The sequence below is a fragment of the Pelodiscus sinensis genome, chromosome 17 (assembly GCF_049634645.1).
Source record: "Pelodiscus sinensis isolate JC-2024 chromosome 17, ASM4963464v1, whole genome shotgun sequence".
Taxonomy (NCBI): Eukaryota; Metazoa; Chordata; order Testudines; family Trionychidae; genus Pelodiscus; species Pelodiscus sinensis.
The window spans coordinates 1,321,711-1,342,756 of record NC_134727.1 but is presented as its reverse complement, the minus strand read 5'-3'; the positions used below and the strand labels follow the sequence as shown (position 1 = coordinate 1,342,756).

The 21,046-nt window shown below is 47.8% G+C and overlaps 2 protein-coding genes and 1 pseudogene across 2 annotated transcripts; all 3 read left to right on the top strand.

Annotated features, from left to right (window-relative positions):
* Positions 1–573: 573 nt before the first annotated feature.
* Positions 574–3,214, top strand: LOC106731827 (protocadherin gamma-B5-like). The gene is made up of 2 exons (XM_014572307.2): positions 574–2,985; positions 3,143–3,214. The coding sequence occupies exons 1-2, from the start codon at positions 574–576 to the stop codon at positions 3,212–3,214; spliced, it is 2,484 nt and encodes an 827-aa protein (XP_014427793.2).
* A 1,357-nt stretch (positions 3,215–4,571) lies between these two features.
* On the top strand, positions 4,572–7,001 carry LOC106731826 (protocadherin gamma-A5 pseudogene; annotated as a pseudogene).
* Positions 7,002–14,246: 7,245 nt separating this feature from the next.
* Positions 14,247–20,816, top strand: LOC102443737 (protocadherin gamma-B6-like). Its single transcript, XM_006120700.2, has 2 exons — positions 14,247–16,652; positions 20,526–20,816. Exons 1-2 carry the CDS (start codon positions 14,247–14,249, stop codon positions 20,814–20,816), a joined length of 2,697 nt encoding a protein of 898 aa, XP_006120762.2.
* The last annotated feature ends 230 nt before the right edge of the window (positions 20,817–21,046 follow it).

Sequence of the window (21,046 nt, the reverse complement as noted above, 5' to 3'; positions counted from 1 at the left end):
GGAAAGGCCACGTGAGGGCATTTTATTACACCAACAGGCATTTCCATCGTTGGTTTAATATTCAGTGTGTTAAAAAGTCTATTTTATTCTTAAAGGGAAACAAAATTAAGTTTCTCACAATGCGCTGAGCTTGAGAGCTGATTCATTATACGTTGGCCAGGCGCGCGGAGTCGCCGCTTCTCAGATCTGTATGATTTTTAACTCTGAAAAGGTCAGTTTGTGAAGGAACTGACGCCTACTGACATCTCGGTGTTTCCGACGCGGGATCTGAGTTTCTCGCCTGCAGTTTCCTCCCTGAGACTCAGGGTGTCGCTGTTGGCCAACGCCGAGCCAGGGCTGCAGCCGGGAACCGAGCCGAGCCCCTTGCAAAGCTCCGCACGGAGCAGATCTCCGGAGAAACGCAGCAGAGAGACAGTGTCGCCGAAACACCAAACCCTCCCTCGGATCGCTGCAATCCGGCCGGGAAACAGCCGCCATTTCCTCTCACTACGGACCCCGGCACTCCTACAAGCGCAGGGAATTTGGAACGTAGGATCGATCACAAGAAAAGCGGCGAGAAAACAGAGACGGGAGATGGAGACCAGGCGCCGGGCGGCCCCACGGCAAGTACTGCTCCTCGCCTTCTTCTTCCCTTTGCTCTGCCGCGCGGCCCCGGAGCAGACTCGCTACTCGATCCCCGAGGAAATGGCCAAAGGCTCCCTCGTGGGGAACCTGGCCCAGGATCTGGGGCTGGAGCTGAGGGAGCTGCCGCTGCGGAAGCTCCGTGTCAGTTCGGAACAGCAGCACTTCAGTGTGAATGGGGAGAACGGGGACTTGTCTGTGAATGGCCGCATAGACCGGGAGGAGATCTGCGGGAAATCACCGACTTGTTTCCTAAATGTAGAAGTTGTGGTTGAAAACCCTTTGAACGTTTTCCACCTGAATGTCGCAGTCCAGGACATTAACGATAATGCACCGCGGTTTGTTAAAAATACGGTTGATTTAGAAATTAATGAATTCGCACAGCCTGGTGCGCGATTTCCTCTAGAACCTGCTCAAGATCCCGATGTTGGAGCTAATTCGCTGCAGAGCTACCAGCTCAGTCCAAATTCATGCTTTAGCTTGAAATTGAAGGAAAATCCAGCTGGGAAAAAACAAGCAGAATTAGTGTTAGAGAAAGCTTTGGATAGAGAGAAGCAGAGTTACCATCACTTGGTTCTGAGGGCTGTGGATGGGGGAGATCCCGTCCGCACTGGAACAGTTCAGATTAACATCAGTGTCACTGACGCTAATGACAATGCCCCCGCCTTCTCCGAAGAGGTCTACAAAGTCAGCCTGAAGGAAAATCTACCGAAGGACTCCTTAGTGCTTCAGGTTAGAGCCACTGATAAAGATGAGGGCACAAATGCGAAAATAGCATATTCTTTCAGCAACATGCCGCAGAGTGCAAGACAGCTCTTCAGCTTAGCTTCCGATGGAACAATCACAACAAAAGGGTCTCTGGATTTTGAAGAGGCACATAATTACATCCTGGGTGTAGAAGCCCGGGATGGCGGCGGTCTGACAGGCCACTGCAACGTTCACATAGAACTTCTGGATGAGAACGACAATAGTCCCGAAGTGACCTTGACATCCCTGTTTAGTCCCATTCCCGAAGACTCGGTGCCCGGGACAGTGATCGCGCTGATCAAAGCCCGGGACCCAGACGATGGAGGAAATGAAGAAGTCACGTGTCGCATTCAAGATAATCTGCCTTTCAAAATAGTGTCCTCCTCCAGTAGCTACTACAAGCTGGTGACGGACAGCCCCCTGGACAGGGAGCGGGCCCCGGAGTACAACATCACAATCACAGCCACAGACAAGGGCTCCCCCCCGCTCTCCACCCAGAAAACCATCCTCTTGCAGATCTCGGATGTCAATGACAACGCCCCAGTCTTCGAGAAACCTTCCTACAGCGCCTACGTGCCCGAGAACAACCCCTCGGGGGCCTCCATTTTGAGCGTCAAAGCCTCAGACCGGGATCTGGACGGCAACGCCCGGGTCACTTACTCCATCCTGCGCAGCAGCATCCAGGAGCTGCCTGTCTCCTCCTACGTGTCCATCAACTCCCAGACCGGAGCGCTGTACGCGCAGCGCTCCTTCGACTACGAGCAGTTCCGGGCGTTCGAGCTGCAAGTGAGGGCCGAAGACGGCGGGTCGCCGCCTCTCAGCAGCAACGTCACCGTCAGCGTGTTTATCCTGGATCGGAACGACAACGCCCCTCGCATCCTGTATCCCTCGCTCGGGCCCGAGGGCTCGGCCGTGTTCGAGATGGTCCCTCGCTCGGCCGAGGCGGGTTATCTGGTGACGAAGGTGGTGGCGGTGGATGCGGACTCGGGACACAACGCCTGGCTCTCCTACCATGTGCTGCAGGCCACGGAGCCGGCGCTCTTCCGGCTGGGGCTGCACAGCGGGGAGATCCGGACCGCGCGCGCCTTTGCGGACAGAGATGCGGTGAAGCACCGGCTGGTCGCTCTGGTGCAGGACAACGGGCAGCCGCCTCTCTCCGCCACCGTGACTCTGAGCCTGGTGTTCGCCGAGAACTTCCAAGAGGCTCTTCCGGAAATGAGCGACCGGTCTGCTGACTCGGCGCCACAGTCTGATTTGCAGTTCTACTTGGTGTTGGCCTTGGCCTTGGTCTCGTTTCTGTTTCTGCTTTCAGTGATAGCGGTGATAGCCATAAGAGTTCGAAGTTCAAACAACTCCCCTTTTCTGCAGTATGCCAGGCCAGCTCTGTATTCCAATGATGATCCCAGATTCCCGCCAGACTTCAAAGAAGGGACCTTGCCCTATTCCTATAACTTGTGCTTGGCTACAGACTGCGGGAAAAATGTATTTAATTTGCTCAAAAGTAGTGACCAAAACTTTACAGCTGATGATATCCTGGGGAATGACACCTCTGGGATTTTACTTGTGAATAATTCTGGTTCTGAAGGACCAAAATCCGGATCAGAAACTCTTCTTAAGGTGAGATTTTGCAATATCGATTTACGGTGTCTGTTCTGTGATTCTGAATTAAATTATTCAGGCAATGAAGAATGATCATACTGAATTTGAATAATTTGAATTAGAGGATTTTTAGAATAATTGTATTTGATATGCGCGTTTTTTGTCTTCCTTGTAGCATAAATTTAGTTCCAACGGGTATCTAATGTGTAATGAATGGTGCAGGACTATATCCAAAATTCTAGTATAATTGCGCCTTGCACCAGCTGTTTTACCCGAGGTTTATGGAATGTGGATTAAGGAAAGAGGTCAGTAAGTGAAGATTATAAACATTTGACATTTTAAATATTCCTTTTACCGGTATGCTGCATTTCATAATTGGCAGGGAACATTAGTATAGTTTCAAAGCAAAGTGTGTAACAGAACTGGAGCCAATTATTAATTCTAAATGGTTTATGAAGGAAATACGTGTCGTTTTCTATGCATTTTTATGTAATGAAAATATGTAAGTAGCACAGACGTGTGTTACATCCAAACCCAAATATTTTCTTAATAGAAAAGTTAGAGAAACCAAACTAGAAATTAAATGTAAAACATTCCACGGATATATTTACATGTAGTTATTAATTCTGCAGGAGTTTACGGGACATTAACCAATAATTGTCTCTCTCTTTGGAGACAGAGCTCTCGAAACCTCTTTACCTCTCAGGTGATGATTTTGCATTTGAGTACATATTAGATTACCACAAACGAATAAACGTTAGGAATGTCATTTCACCTGATTTAGCGTTTAAATAGAAGGAGATAGTAACCCGGTCCATTTTGAGAGTTACTGCCCGTTTCCCCCCTCACAGACGGCAGTTTACATCTGTATTCCGTCCTCATTCCTCGTCAATAACAGTCTTTAATTGTTGCATTTTCAAATGTCTCCCTCGTGCCTCCATGATCAATGTATGACACCGCGAAAGAAGATTAGAGGAGCGAGAAACACTCATGTTCTCTGTATCTAAAGCACATTGCTTGGAGTAAACATGTACGATATTTTTTTCCATTAGAACATCTTTGTGAGTCCCTGACACATGAGAGGTGTGTTTTATTCAGGCAGATAAATCTGTGATATCACCCGCTAGACTAGGAAATAAATAATCCGTCTGTCTTCCCCGTGTTAGCACAACCAACTCTATTTAGATAATTGTTTATTAAGGACTCTTTATTTTAACGGATTCCATGGACAATTTAAACAGGCTTATTGGTGGGTGGGTTTATTTTAAATAGTGGAAGCAACTACAAATAAAAAGTCCTGGGGAAATATGAATTAACAGAGCGGAGAGATACAAGACTTGGGATTTTTTTAAATGCAGTTATTGGTTGAGACTCTGAGCGCCGCTGTTGACCAATAAGGGAGAGGAACGCATTGGGAGATCCAGCCCGCCCCGCCCGCCGCTGCACGCCCAGCGCAGAGATCTGACTCTCACTCGCGGGGTTTTAACCGGGAAAAAGCAGAGACGCGGGTTAATGTAACAGCAGCGAATGCGGAAACCCAGGACTGCGATACAGGGAAATACATACGGGACTGGGGCTCCGAGCGCTGTACTCGCCCCAGGGACATGGCACGCACAGCCGGTCTCCGGGAGCGAAAGGGGCGAGCGCTGCTTTGTGTTTTATTGGTTACCGTGGCGGAGGCAGTTTCTGGGCAAATTCGCTACTCGATCCCGGAGGAAACGCACAAAGGCTCGTTCGTGGGGGACGTCGCGAAGGATTTGGAGCTGGACGCGGAGCAGCTCTCAGACGGCCGGGTCCGCATTGTCTCCCGAGGTAGGAGTCAGTATTTTGCTTTGAATGTTAAGAGCGGCCATTTATACACCGCAGACACAATAGACAGAGAGGAGATCTGCGGCCGGGTGGAGATCTGTGTGATAAAGTTTGAGGTTCTTTGTGAGGATTCAGCGAAGCTTTTTCCAGTTGAAGTGGAAATAACCGATATTAATGATAATGCTCCAGGCTTCCCGTCAGAGAAATTAGAGTTAAGAATCAGCGAGACAACAGCTGTGGGGACCCGGATTTCCCTGCAGCTGTCGCAGGATCCAGACGTGGGAACTAATTCCGTCCAGAGATACCAACTCAGCACTAATAGGCATTTCTCTCTGGATGTGCACACTAGGTCCGACCGTGTTAAATATGCGGAAATGGTGCTTGAAAAACCTCTGGACAGGGAAGAACAAAGTACTCACGAGTTAATCCTCACAGCCATTGATGGCGGAGATCCCGTCAGGTCTGGCACTGCGCAGATCCGCATTATTGTCCTGGATGCAAATGACAATGCTCCAGTTTTTACTGAGCCTGTCTATAGAGCGAGCGTTTTCGAAAATACACCTATAGGTTCCCCGGTGGTATCAGTCAAAGCCACGGATCTGGATGAAGGAGTTAACCAAGAGCTAAAATACACTTTCAAAACAATCACAGACGAGGCTGCCCAAACATTCCGCTTGGATTCGAGGACGGGGGAAGTGACACTGGTGGGGGACATGGATTTCGAGAAAGCCGCGTTGTATGAAATCGAGGTGCAAGCGGGAGACGGGGGAGGCCTTTTCAACAGATCCAAACTCCTGATCGAGGTCAGCGATGTCAATGACAACGCCCCAGAACTGACCATCACGTCGCTCCTCAATGCGATCCCCGAGGACGCTCCCCCCGGGACTGTGGTCGCCCTTCTAAACGTCCAGGATCCGGATTCGGGGGAGAACGGGGAGGTCACGTGCTCCATACCCAGCAGCCTCCCCTTCCAGCTGAGGCGGTCGCTGGACAAGTACTACAGCCTGGTGACCGAGCGAGCCCTGGACAGGGAGCAGGTGGCCGCCTACAACATCACAGTCACCGCCACGGACAGCGGGACTCCGCCCCTTGCCACCGCCATCACCATCCCGCTCCGGGTCCTGGACACCAACGACAACGCTCCGCTCTTCGGCCAAGCGTCCTACACCGCCTACGTGCCGGAGAACAACCCCAGCGGGGCCTCCGTGTGCTCCGTGAGGGCCACTGACCGCGACTGGGGGGAGAACGCCCGAGTGACTTACTCTCTGCTGGAGGGCGAGGGCCGCGAAGCTCCGCTCTCCTCCGCCGTGTCCATTAACTCGGAGACCGGGGCTGTGTACGCGCTGCGCTCCTTCGACTACGAGCAGCTGCGGGAGCTTCGGTTCCGGGTGCAGGCTCGGGACGGGGGGTCCCCGCCGCTCCGCAGCAATGTCTCCGTCAGGCTCTTGGTGCTGGACCAGAATGACAACAGCCCGCACATCCTGCACCCCGCCTCCCCCAGCGATGGCTCCACGGGAGTGGAGCTGGCCCCTCGCTCCTCCGAGCCGGGCTACCTGGTCACCAAGGTGGTGGCGGTGGATGCGGACTCCGGGCAGAACGCCTGGCTCTCCTACCAGCTGCTGAAGGCCACGGAGCCGGGGCTCTTCTCGGTCGGAGTCCACAGCGGCGAGGTGCGGACAGCGCGCTACTTTGTGGACAGGGACGGCCTGAAGCAGAGCCTGGTGGTGCTGGTGAAGGACAACGGGCAGCCCCCTCTCTCGGCCACCGTCACTGTCACGGTGGCGGTGGCTGACAGCATCCCCGAGCTCCTGTCGGACCTGAGCAGCCTCTCGGCTCCCGCGCAGCCGCAGTCCGGCCTCACCTTGTACCTGGTGATCGCGGTGGCGTCCGTGTCCTGCGTCTTCCTCACCTTCGTCATAGCGCTGGTGGCCCTGCGGCTGCGGCGGTGGCGCGAGTCGCAGCTGTTGGACTCCTCGAGTGGGACTTTCGGCGGAGTTCCCGTCTCGCACTTCGTGGGCATCGATGGGGTCAGAGCGTTTCTCCACTCCTACTCCCAGGAGGCGTCGCTCACCGCGGGCTCCGGGAAGAGCCAGTTCAACTTCCCCCAGTCAAACTATGCAAACACTCTGACCAGCGAGCAGACGTGTGAGGTAAAGGATCCTTTCCTAATGGCCGAGGAGTTAAACGTTAGTAACGCGGATCAAACGTCGGTTCAGGTGAGCTAAGGTCATTGCGTCTTGGTTCTGTGAGTCCAGAGGATCTGATGTTGGATTCTCCGGGAACGCCTAGTGAGAAGGAAGGGAGGGTTTATGTTTGTAGAGAAAGAAAGGGGACAATTCCAGGCTATTGATGTCAATTGTCTTTTCCGTGCTGCAGACAGAGTTGGCTCTGGGGCAGCAAGGTATTTGTAACTTGTCTATTAACTTTTAATCTTCTGCCTTTCCTTTTGCAATGGCACAATCTCAGTGTCTCCTTTTTACTGACAGTACTCCTTTTAGAGTGTTTGTTGAAACCGGACTCCCTTCCTGCATCTTCCTCTGTCTGTTATGCACTTGGGATAGTAGGGAAATGTCACTATATATAGTACTTTAATTGTATTGAAAGACAGTTTGATTTGAAGGCAGTGACCTTCTTACCTTTAATCTGGTAAAAGGCCTGCCTTATTTTTAATAATTTAATTTATTTACGCATCAAATCATGGTTTTGTCCTATAATACATTTCATGTTGTTTTGTTTTCCTGTTGACATTCATGTTCCCAATAGTGTGGCATTTCACCTTTGGAAGTTATGGGCATTTTTAAAAAGTGCAGGTGATATAAGCATCTATTCAGCAGGCCCCTTAAGCCACATGTATACATTTAAGCAAGTGAGTAGCCCTACTGTGAGAGAGAGACTTTGGTTATTTGTAGCTTACTGACTTGTTTTTGGAAGTTATACCTCTCTGCTTTAAGAGAGTTAACCCAATTTTATAACAAGTTCGTTTACATTCCAGACCTTTCTATTATTATGTAAATGTCAGACATACAGAATTATGAAACTTGTATATATACCATCATTAGAATATGAGATGGCTATAATTTTTGTTGTTTATGTACTACTATTGGGCCTTGAAACATTTAATAATTTGTTTCAACATTTATAAAATGTCTTTGGAATACGGCTATCAAGAGAATAATTGTGATTATATTAATCATGATTAAAAACATGATTAATTGTGCTGTTGAACTCTAATATAAAATTATTTACGTAAATATGTTGGTGCATTCTACATTCTGAAATACTTTATATCAATTATCACACAGAACATGAAGTATACTGTGTTCCCTTTATTTTTATTACAAATACTTGTATTGTAAAAAAAAAGATATTGTTTTTCAATTCACCTAATACAAGTAATGTAGTGCCAGCTGTTTATTACCAAAGGTGAACTTACAAATGTAGAATTATGTACAAAAATAACTGCATCTAAAAATAAAACAATGTAAAATTTTAGAGTCTAGAATGGGGTGAGCAATAAAAAAAACCAGAAGCCCACCAGGGTTAATCCCTGGCTGGCTTCTGCCACTATATTTACCTGCCCCTCCACAGGTATTGGATGATCATCATCTGTACATCACCATTTTCACTAATGGAAGGGGCAGGAAGCAGTGTGGACTGGGAAGGTACTTCCCACCACTCCCATTAACTACAAACATCTATCCATGGCCAACAAGAGCTGAAATCACTGGATACCTAAGGAGGAACAGGTCAATATGGAGGTGGTGGCTTGAGAGAGAACAAACCTGCAGATCCTTCCTGTGGGCCAGAATTTTCCCACTCATGGCCTAGAAAGTCCATTCAATCATAGTTCTTCTATTGCTTAGACAAGCAAGTTTATTTACATTTTCAGGAGCTAATGCTGTCCACTTCTTGTTTACAGTGTCATCTGAGAGCGAGACCAGGCATTTGTATGGCACTTGTATAGCTGGTGTTACAAGGTATTTACATGGCAGATATGCCAAAGATTTATATGTCCCTTCATACATCAACCACTATTCCAGAGGACATGCGTCCATACTGATGATGGGTTTTGCTAGATAATGATCCAAGTTGTGCAGTTTCACCATCTGAGCTAGCTGCCACCAGCCAAAAGTTTATTTTTCTTTGAGGTGGGTCAGGTTCTGTAATTTCCATATAGGAATGCTGCACTTTTAAGACTCGTGAAAGCATGCTCCACTCTTACCAGAATTTGGAAGGCATTTTAGATTCTTAAACCTTGGGTGAAGTGTTGTCACTATCTTTAGAAATTTCACATAGATATCTTCATTGTATTTTGTCAAATTGGCAGTGAAAGTGTTCTTAAAATGAGCAATATGTGCCGGATCATCACCCGAGACTGCTATAAGTGAAATAAATGGCAGAGTGTGGGTAAAACAGCAAGAAGCATTTGATGGCAGCCTTCAGCTTCCTGAAGGGAGGTTCCAAAGAGTATGGAGAAAGGCTGTTCTCGGTAATGACAGATGGCAGAACAAGGAGCAATCATCTCAAGTTATGGTGGGGGAGCTCTAGGTTGGATATTAAGAAAAACTATTTCACTAGGTGAGTGAGGAAGCACTGGAATGGGTTACCTAGGGAGGTAGTGGAACCTCCATCCCTAGAGGTTTTTAAGTCTCAGCATGACAAAGCCTTGGATGGGTTGATTTAGTTGGGATTGGTCCTGCCTTGGGCAGCGGGCTGATGACCTCCTGAGGTCTCTTCCAGCTCTATGATTCTATGATTGTAAGCAACCAATTCTCCCCAAGGAGTTCAGCCATAAATTTAATTAATGCATTATTTTTAACAAGTGTTGTCAGCATAGAAGTGTGTCCTCTGGAATGTTGGCTGAAGCATGAAGAGGCATGCGGACGTTTAAATGTTTGTATCTGGTGGGTAAATACCTTGGAGTGCCAGCTACAACAGAGCCCTGTAAATGACTGTTCTCTTTCAGGTGACATTGTAAATGAAGAGAGGACAGCATTATCTCCTATCAATCCCATTCCTAAGGGAGTGCGGCCCAGTCCACCCCCCTCCAGTGTCCCAGGACAACTTCCCTTGCCACAGGCCCTGACCCTGTCCCACCTCTGTTTCACCCCCCACTCTGCCCCATTCCGTCCCTTGCTCCAAGCTCTCCTCCTGCCCCCGCTCTACCCCTTCTACTTCTATTGCATCCCTTTCCCCAACCCCACTCCCACACATCCAAAACCAGGAGATTCGTGGTGGGCCTTGTGCAGGGCAGCATCAAGGGTTGGCCGTCTGCATTCTCTACGGTGGAAGGAGCTGGAGCTACCCAGGAGCCGGAACTACCCAGCTACCTGCTGTGCTCCACTGCCCTCTTTCAGCCTGCTGTGATCTGCTTCATCGCAACAGTGGGAAGAGGAGTACCCTGGTCCCAGCCTGCTCCTCTGGAAGGGCTTGGGGGGAACAGGCTGGGGCTGGAGTGTAGTGGAGTGCAGTGAGCTGGGAGATGGGTGGGATGGCAGAGCAGATAAGGCTGCTGGGTTGCTCTGGCTCCCAACACTGTGGTAAGGTCAGGGGGCCCCCAGCTCCTCCTGGCTCCCCATGCCAGGTCCCTCAGGTAATGCCCTAGGTCACCCTGATCCCTGTGGCTAACATGGGGGACCATTCCATCCAGAGGGTGATTGAGGGAAAGATGGGACAGCTCTGTCTCCTGTAAACATAAACTTTTTAAAAAGCGATTGGCTGTACAAAAGGTGGAAAGAAGAGGGCATGCAAGCTCAGAAGTTTTACATTGTTTTGGTTTTGAGGACAGTTATGTAACAAAAGAAATCTACATTTCTGAGTTGCACTTTCAGGTTAAAGAGATTGTATTACTATGCTTGTAGGAGATGAATTGAAAAATACAAATTCTTTTTATATTTTTCAGTGCAAATATTTGTAATAAAAATAATACAAAGTGAGCACTACACACTCTGTATTCTGTGTTGTAATTGAAATCAATCTATTTGAAAATGTAGAAAAACATCCACAAATATTTAATGTATTTCTATTAGTATTTTATTGTTTAACACTACAATTGTAACTACAGTGACTCATGAGTAATTCTTTAATCATGATTATTTTGAGTTAATCACATTGAGTTAATCAACAACCCTACTTTATAATCATTTTTATTATTAAAGAAAACATTCTCATGGCTAGCTCTCATATCAGATATGTAATCATGGCTAACAGGCAAGCTTTGCCTTTCTGGTGGAGTCCATTTTGCCAGAGGAGAAAAATTGCCACCGTGGTCTTCTTCCCACATCTTTAGGTAGCCTTTTAGATATCTTAGGCCAGGCCAAACAGCACTTTGATTATGACTGTTACCTTGAACTTTATTCCATTGTTGTGTGGGATGCCAGAGAGTGGAGGATAGGTCTGGTGTGGTGCTTGAATACTCTGTTGCTGAGAAGACGCACTACATGCTCTGTAGTGGTTGGCGTTTCCTTAACAAGGAAGGATTTATGCCAGTCATATCACATAACTGTAGTCCAGTCAAGAGAATAATTGAAGTCCGTTCATCTTTTGCCAAGATGCGACAGTCTCTTCTAGCTCCCTGGAGATCCTAGAAAGTGTTACTTGTCCAAGAAGATGGGAATGGATGTCTGTCTTTTATCCATTGACTGAGGGAAATTATCCATCAGTGGCAATAATGCAGTTTCAGTTCCATCTCCTGCCCTGAATCCAGATTGAACCAGGTCTAGAATATTAATGCATGTTAGCTGAGATTGTGGTTGGTCTTTAGATAGTTGGTTGGTAGTAGACGGCATCTATATTCCCTGTGCTTACTTGGAAACTGGAGTTTGACTTTGGGTAGTAAATGGTAAGATCTGATGTATTCCGGGTGGGTTTTTTGATGTTGGTCATGTGATGTGTGTTTGAAGAAAGAAGGGTAGATGAGGTCACTGTCTGAAGCAATGGCTATTTTTATCATGAGTGGCACCAGGTGTTCATGATTCTTTCACAAGTCAGGAAGGGCCTGGATATGATTCACAAGTCTTGTGTAAGAACTTTTTTAGAGTGTCCTTAACTGCTTGATGAGTGAATGCTATGGAGAGAAGGTGGACTAGCATTGGTGTCATCCAGAAAAATGTCAGTGATGCAGGCTATACTGGGTGCTTCATCACTGACTGGGTGCTTTAGTCTCCTGTGAATTGTTCCATGTGTTCCTCAGGTACGCTCTTAGGAACCTGACCTGGACTATAACTATTGAATCCCTTATGAGAACAAGAAATCCTTATCTTAAATTATCTGAATGCTTTATCAGCAGTGGGCAAGCTAGGCTAGTGAGTGGCTGTAAGAATGGCCCTTGTTGTCTTAGTTGGCTGCAAGATTGTCATAATCAAGATGGTCTCCTGAGTTAGGCTAGTTTTGCTAATTGTGCTTGCATGCCTAGAATTTGCAGGCTGTGCCAGTTGAACCATACCAGTGCTTTGTTTAGATGCAGAGAAAGTATACCGTTCTCATAGTCAGTGCTCTGTGCAATCAGCACACACCTCACTTCATGTGTGCTTTACCTGTGTGTCACTTTAGTAATGCCAGTAGGAAAAAACATATGTGGATGGAAAGCGAAATCTGGCTCCATGTGAGCCACCGTAAACAAAGTGTTTTGTGGGCTACACATAAAACCCAGATGTGCTGCATGTGGCCTGTAGGCCGCAGTCAGCCCATCACTGTGCTTTATTTTCTGTATGACGGATTGCTCTCATTGGAACATCACTGTTATGCTTCATAATTCTGTAATGTTGTCCAAGGGAGCACTTAACCCTGGCTTACAGAAATCAACAGGAATCTTTCTCCTCTTTCATCAGTTGGTGAGCCCCCAGGGCATTAAAATTACAATGTATATTAGTTTCACAACATTCTGTCTATTTAATAAAATATCACAGTTTCAAAAATAAAACACAAGGTCAAGCACAGACATTTAGGCCAATTTCTTTCTCCTTCTACATGCTTAAAATTAGGCACCTATATTTTAAACACTTAAATAAGTTTGAAGAGTTATTATAGGCAAAAATCTCCATGAAGTCAGTCGGGAAATATGAAACATGTTCCTGAGCATCATGTCCCATATTTCTATTTCTAATTATGCATTTCATTAACTTACTTGAAGCACACAACGTTGTAAAAAATTGCCTAAGTGCCTTTCCAAATGTCATACACAGGAGTTTTGTGGCAGGGTGTGACGTAGTGGGGGTACTTGCTGGGCTGTGGTGACCTCTGCTGTCTGGAGCAAGACCCAGCAGGGAAAACCTCGCTAGGCAGAGGTAAGGACAAACTTGTTGAACCAGTGGCCAGACACCCCCCATGGAGAGGAACAAAGGAAGGTGAATGCGGCCCTGGCTGGGGGCAGGGCTGGAAGGGAGTTAGTTGGTTGGTGGCTGTCTGTGAGGATGGATGAGACAGCCTAGGGAGAGGAGCTGGAGTTTTAGGGGCCCAGTCTCCCCCATCTCAAGGGGGCCTGAGGCATCCTAGCCCAGTTCCTGTAACCAGATTACATCTGTGCTGCGCTGTGCTGGAGGAGCAATAAACCACCCTCAATTCCACTGGCTGGTACAGTCTGTTTGTGCCATTTCGGGGTGCAGGAGACGGGGAACCCCCAACGTGCCGTCACACAGGGCTGAGAAGAGAATTCATCCAGATCTCTAGACTCCAGCTCATAAAACTTTTCATAGGTCATTTTAAACAAAAATCCAAAATGGGAAAGGGTTTTGCACTTATGTTTTAATCCTGAAAAATGTTTAGTCTTATCATGAAAGCGTGCTGTGCGTTTTCAGCGTCGCAAATGGTTGACTTTCTTTGCTCTCTAGAGAGGAAAAACAATGTTATGTCTGTTGAAAACAGAAAGTCCACACAAGATTTCTCAGGGGACTGCGAAGTGTTACATCATATTAATCAGAATATTATTTAATGGCACGTTAATCCTCCAGTCAATGACTTCCATTGTATTGAATCAACTGGTTGGTATCTCGGAGACAGATATATCGTAACACAAAAGCACAGGGCGACTTTGCAGTTTCCCATAGTGACTCGACCTGTTCGCTCTGTTTTACTGCATTCCCCAAAGACCTGTCTTGACTGTCTAGCTGCCGGCCGCTTCCATAACCTAGATCCTCCGAAATGGATCCGGAGGAAGAAGGCAGCTGCACTCCCCCTCTTCCCTCAGGACGCGATTCATTCAGCGCTGCAATTCTCTCACTGAGGCTCCGAGTGCCGCTGTCGGCCAATGCGGAGCCAGGCTGCAGCCTGGATCCACCGGCGCCTCCCATTGTGGGGAAGCGCAGGTCTCGGGGAAGGAAGGCGGAGGCACAGCGCTGCTTCCACAGAGAGTCCTTCCGCGCAATCGGATTTCTGGGGTAAAATTCCGCTCAGAGATGGGCTTTCGTTTTGCTTTATGACCGAGGATCCTCACAGGCTGATCGGGTCGGAAGCAGGCGCCGAGAGTGGCTGAGATGGAGACCAGGCGCCGGGCGGCCCCACGGCAAGTACTGCTCCTCGCCTGCTTCTTCCCTTTGTTCTGCCGCGCGGCCCCGGAGCAGACTCGCTACTCGATCCCCGAGGAAATGGCCAAAGGCTCCCTCGTGGGGAACCTCGCCCAGGATCTGGGGCTGGAGCTGAGGGAGCTGCCGCTGCGGAAGCTCCGTGTCAGTTCGGAACAGCAGCACTTCAGTGTGAATGGGGAGAACGGGGACTTGTCTGTGAATGGCCGCATAGACCGGGAGGAGATCTGCGGGGAGACTCCGCTTTGTGTGCTGACGCTGGAAACCGTGGTGGAAAACCCTCTGAACGTTTTCCATGTGACTGTAGCGATCCAGGACATTAATGATAACGCCCCGCGGTTCCTTAAAAATAACATCGCTTTAGACATTAATGAATTCGCACAGCCTGGTGCGCGATTTCCGCTGGACCCTGCTCAGGATCCGGATGTAGGAACCAACTCCCTACAGAGCTACCGGCTTAGTTCCAACCCCTATTTTGGTCTGGAAATGAAGGAAAATCCGGACGGCAACAAATACGCAGAATTAGTGCTGCAGAAACCGTTGGATCGGGAAAAAGACAGATCCCTTCATTTAGTCCTTGCCTCTGTGGACGGCGGAGCACCAGTGAAAACCGGGACAGTTGAGATTAATATTAACATCACTGATGCTAATGACAATCCCCCCATGTTCCCTGAAAAACTGTACAAAGTCAGCGTGAGAGAGAATCTTCCGAAGGGCACGTTGGTGCTGCAAGTGAAAGCCACGGATGCCGATGAAGGTACAAATGCGCAAATCACCTATTATCTCAGCAACCTGCCGCAGAGCGCGCAACGACTCTTCGCCTTGGACCCTGGAAATGGGCGGATCACAACACAGGGCACGCTGGACTTTGAAGAAAAAAGCAGCTACACAATTGGCGTGGAAGCCCGGGATGGGGGCGGTCTGACGGGCCACTGCAAAGTTCAAATAGAAATTCTCGATGAGAACGACAACGCCCCTGAAGTGACGCTCACATCCGTGTCCAGTCCCGTTCCCGAAGACTCGGTGCCCGGGACAGTGATCGCGCTGATCAAAGCCCGGGACCCAGACGATGGAGGAAATGAAGAAGTCACGTGTCGCATTCAAGATAATCTGCCGTTCAAAATAGTGTCCTCCTCCAGTAACTACTACAAGCTGGTGACGGTCAGCACCCTGGACAGGGAGCGGGCCCCGGAGTACAACATCACAATCACGGCCACAGACAAGGGCTCCCCCCCGCTCTCCACCCAGAAAACCATCCTCTTGCAGATCTCGGATGTCAATGACAACGCCCCCGTCTTCGAGAAACCTTCCTACAGCGCCTACGTGCCCGAGAACAACCCCTCGGGGGCCTCCATTTTGAGCGTCAAAGCCTCAGACCGGGATCTGGACGGCAACGCCCGGGTCACTTACTCCATCCTGCGCAGCAGCATCCAGGAGCTGCCTGTCTCCTCCTACGTGTCCATCAACTCCCAGACTGGAGCGCTGTACGCGCAGCGCTCCTTCGACTACGAGCAGTTCCGGGCGTTCGAGCTGCAAGTGAAGGCCGAAGATGGCGGGTCGCCGCCTCTCAGCAGCAACGTCACCGTCAGCGTGTTTATCCTGGATCGGAACGACAACGCCCCTCGCATCCTGTATCCCTCGCTCGGGCCCGAGGGCTCGGCCGTGTTCGAGATGGTCCCTCGCTCGGCCGAGGCGGGTTATCTGGTGACGAAGGTGGTGGCAGTGGATGCGGACTCGGGACACAACGCCTGGCTCTCCTACCATGTGCTGCAGGCCACGGAGCCGGCGCTCTTCCGGCTGGGGCTGCACAGCGGGGAGATCCGGACCGCGCGCGCCTTTGCGGACAGAGATGCGGTGAAGCACCGGCTGGTCGCCCTGGTGAAGGACAAAGGGCAGCCGCCTCTCTCCGCCACCGTGACTCTGAGCCTGGTGTTCGCCGAGAACTTCCAAGAGGCTCTTCCGGAAATGAGCGACCGGTCGGCTGACTCAACGCCGCAGTCTGATTTGCAGTTCTACTTGGTGTTGGCCTTGGCCTTGGTCTCGTTTCTCTTCCTCCTGACGGTGACACTGGCCATTGCGATGAGATTGCGGCGGTCAGGAAATCCCCAGTTACTTCAGTGTTTTGGGCCTGAGCCTTATTCCAAGACGGGCTCCATGTTCCCACCAAACTATGAAGATGGGACTTTGCCTTATTCCTACCAGCTGTGTTTGTCCTCGGACTTAAAGGGGAATAACTGCACCTTCCTGAGACCCAGTGCACAGGTAGCGGAGCATGTTCTGCGCAGTGAGAGCTCTGGGATGTCACTAGTGAGCAATGGATGTAGCGTCTTAAAATCTGAAACAGAGACTACTGACATGGTAAGGTTCTGCTGCTGTGGTTTATGTGATTTTTAGATTTATTACTTGTTTTCACAATTGTCCAAGGCTAGTGTTCCTTAAATGTTATAGGAGAGCATTTTTAAACTGTTGGTTTTTTGTTGGGGATTTTCCGGCGCTGACTATTGCATTTTACAATCACAAAATTGCATGAGTCTGCTTTCACTTTACCCCATTTGGGTAAGTGGGTCAGTTTTATTCCCATTTTAGAGGGCACGAAGGACTAAAACAACCTGCTTACGGTCTGGAAGGAGAAGTAGGATGGAATAGATTAAGATTTAAAGTCCCCTCCATGAACAACCAACCACTCCATCCCGCATCTCCAATAATGAATATTCTTCCTTGCATTTCAGTGGATTTCTTCATGGTAGTTGCATTTTAGGAGCCTGTTTATACTTTCAGTGGGGTCTATCGCTTATTTTGGTAGGAAAAAATAGTAATTCCAATATGCTAACAATGTTTTAAAAATACTTTTTAAATTCCTTCTTTGTAGGTATTCCTTTTTTGCTGTTCCATGAGAAATTACATAGTTCTTCCTGAATATAAAAAGATCATGTTAGTTGTTTTAAGTGACACATCTCTTTCATTTTACAGATACACGAAGGGTACGTCTGCACAGGCCCCTTCTTCAGAAGAGGCATGCTAATTTCTAACTTTGGAATAGGGTAGGAATAAGACATCCTCCGGAAAAGGGCTTTATTCCGGAGGATCATGCCAGTCTGGACGCTCTTTTCCGGCTTTTCCCCAAGCTGGAAAAAAAAGCGGCGGACATGTTTATTTAAATCCCGCGGGGGATATTTAAATCCCCCGTGGATTTCCCTATTCCAAAGTTAGAAATTAGCATGCCTCTTCCGAAGAAGGGGCCAGTGTAGACGTAGCCAGACACTTGTGTATCTATCAACTACACCAAAACCCAGTGGGAAGATTGCGTTGATATGGCTTTGTAACCGGAATTAGTTGCTTGTGGCAAAATCACGAGTGAAGTATTCACGTCACTCTAGGTAATAAGAAAATCTTTATGCCAAACCTTCCTATAACCTATGTGTACCATAGATATTGTTGATATACTTTTTGAAGTATTTGAATAGAAGCTATGTAAGGTTCAATAGCTTCAAATCATTTAGTGCCCTAGATCAGTTTCTGTGCCATGAAAGAGATAGACACCTCTCCTTTTCAGTGACATAGCAATTCTATTTCTTCAGCATCACTGTTATATAATTAAAGAAAGCCTAATTGTGCCGGGAACCTCTATAATTACAAGGGGACTTTGCATAGTTAGGATATGAAAGGTGTATTCTTCTGGGAGTTGCTGTTATGTCAGCTCTTCAAACCTCAACCATGGATTGGAATGCTGGGTGTTTTCCAGGGCAGAGCACTGGTGATAGATTGCGTCGGATTGTGTACATTCCCAAAATGTCTCTGCATAGTTGGGGCATATGTAATGCTGTTGCAGTACAAAGGAGTCCATAGCTTCTTCTACTACTAGATCTTCTGAAACTTAATGTGTATATTGCCAGAAAAAAATGCTGAATACATTTTTAATATTTTTAATATCACCCATTTAAGACAGTGCCTACACAGACAACTTTCCCAGCTTCTCTTTAGTACTCATATGTCATCCATTAATAGATTTGAGGCCAGAAGGTCTTTTTTATCATAGAATCTGGCTTTGCCTATAGTATAGGCAATGGCGCTACCACACAATAATTACTAGAGCATATCATTTGGAGAAACATCCAATCTTAATCTAAAGATGGTCCATGATGGACAATGTACCACGTCCTTTGGAACCGTTGGACTCTTGCTACATTGTTCCAGTGGTTAATTCTTCTCTCTATTGAATATTTACACCTTATTTCTGATCTGATTTTGTCTAGCTTCAACTTCCAGCCATTAGCCATTAGACTCAAGGAGACAGGTTTTCCAATCTTTTAATTATTCTCATGGCTCTTCTCTGACCAGTCTCTAATTTATCAACATTGTTCTGGAATTGTTGGCACCAAAACTGCACATAGTGTTCCAATAATAGTCACAACAGTACCAGGTAGTAAAATAATCTCTCCGTTTTGAGATTCCCCTCTTTATGTATCCCAGGATCATACTGGTTCTTCTCGTTTCTTTTGGGTATGAGAATGAGTAGAAATACACAATGAAGAAATTGCCGTGAGTCCCCTACTTATGATTAACTGCTTAATTCAACCTTTCAGAGAGAATCTTTTAATTCTTCTTTGTTCTATACCTATCTCATAGAGTTAGAAAGGACCTAGAGAGGTCATCAAGTCCAGTCCGCTGCCCGTTGGGTAGGATCAAGTACTATCCTTGACAGATTTGCTCTATTCCTAAATCCCCCGATGGATAGAACTCACAACACTGGGTTTAAGCAGGCCAATGCTCAAACCACTGAGCTATCCCTCCCCTCTTTTTAAAGAATTAAATTTGAAACTTATGTGGACAGACATAGATTAATACCTAAGTGAAATATGTTGGTGTAATGGTCGCTTAGTAACAGATTTGTCTGACTTGCTCTGACATCACAGATTGTCTGACTTTAGATTTGCATCATGGGAAAGCTGTTGCATGCTGGGCTTTTCGAAGAACATTCCCATGATTCTAGGGATGCTCATGTAATCTGATGAGGTTCAACAAGGACTCTGCACTTGGGATGGAAAAATCCCAAGCATTGTTACAGGCTGGGGACCAACCAGGTAAGTAGTAGTTCTGCAGAAAAGGACCTGGGGGTTACAGTGGATGAGAAGCTGGATATAAGTCAACAGGGTGCCCTTGTAGCCAAGAAGGCTAATGGCATATTAGGTTGCATTAAGAGGAGCATTGCCAGCAGATCCAGAGATGTCATTATTCCCCTTTATTCGGCTTTGGTGAAGCCACATCTTGAGTATTGTGTTAAGTTTTGGGCCCCCCACTATAGAAAGGATGTGGGTGCATTGGAGAGGGTCCAGCGGAGGGCAACCAAAATGATTAGGGGCCTGGAGCATATGACCTATGAGGAGAGGCAGAGGGATTTGGGCTTGTTAAGTCTGCAGAAGAGAAGAGTGAGGGGGGATTTGATAGCAGCCTTCAACTTCCTGAAGGGAGGTTCCAAAGAGGCTGGAGAGAGGCTGTTCTCAGTGGTGACAGATGACAGAACAAGGAGCAATGGTCTCAAGTTGTGGTGGGAGAGGTCCAGGTTGGATATTAGGAAAAACTATTTCCCTAGGAGGGTGGTAAAGCACTGGGATGGGTTACCTAGGGAAGTAGTGGAGTCTCCATCCCTAGAGGTGTTTAAGTCTCGGCGTGACAAAGTCCTGGCCTGGTTGATTTAGTTGGGATTGGCCTAGAGCAGGGGGCTGGACTTGATGACCTTCTGAGGTCTCTTCCAGCTCTATGGTTCTATAATTCTATGATTCTATGTATGGAACGCATAACGGTTCCTCTGGACTCCTTTTATTTCAGTTCTTGGGATTTATGAGGAAACGTAGCTTTTAGGGGCAGTGTCACTTAAAGGAGTAGGATCTTCTTCATCTTTCTTTTGCAGTTGTGGAAACAGGCTCTGCGTTCTTAGTAGGCAGATTTATTTTTTAAGAAGCTTAAACTGGATGATATATACCTAGGTGTGAAATGGGTTTTATATGCAGCCTCACTAGTATATAAACCCACAATGGTTCCTGCTCTTCTCATTCAGAAAATAATTCTCTCAAAAATATTGCATAATTACAACTTGCTGGAGGTGTGAATGTGGATATTTGAGGACTGTGATACACAAACGAGAGCTCTTTGCAAGTGTTGGGAAGTTGTTGTTTCTACTCATTTCATACGGGTTGCAAATAATAACTATAAATCATCCGTATACATGCTTAGATTCACCAGACAGCTATTTGTCTTACTGCGAATCAAACGTATCAGCTTGCAGAAACCGACTCGATTTCAGGCTATAACTTCCACATACAGAGCAATAGCTACAAAGAAATGGAGACTATATTTATAGTTCCGCTCTGGAATGAAGTAATTAACAGTGAGCAGCGAAAGCAACCTGCTTCCGAGCGCATTCTTCCCATTATTACAAAGTGGCACGTTAATAAAAATAAATACAAACGGATTGAGCTGCGCCGGCGCCGTGATGGGACCGCGGCTGCTGCAGTTCTGGACTGAGGCTCCGAGTGCCGCTGTTGGCCAATGCGGAGCCGGCGCTGCAGCCGGGATCCACTGGCGGCTCCTGCCTGCGCTTGCTCCGTCACACGGCGCCGGGCGGGGCGGGGAGAAAGCAGCGGAGGGACCTGCCCAAGGCGTCCGGCAAGAGGGAGCCGCCGCGGAGCGCTCTGCCCCATAGCAAACCCCCGGCTCGGTTTGCGCTACGTGAGCGCGCCTCTCGGCACCGGGCG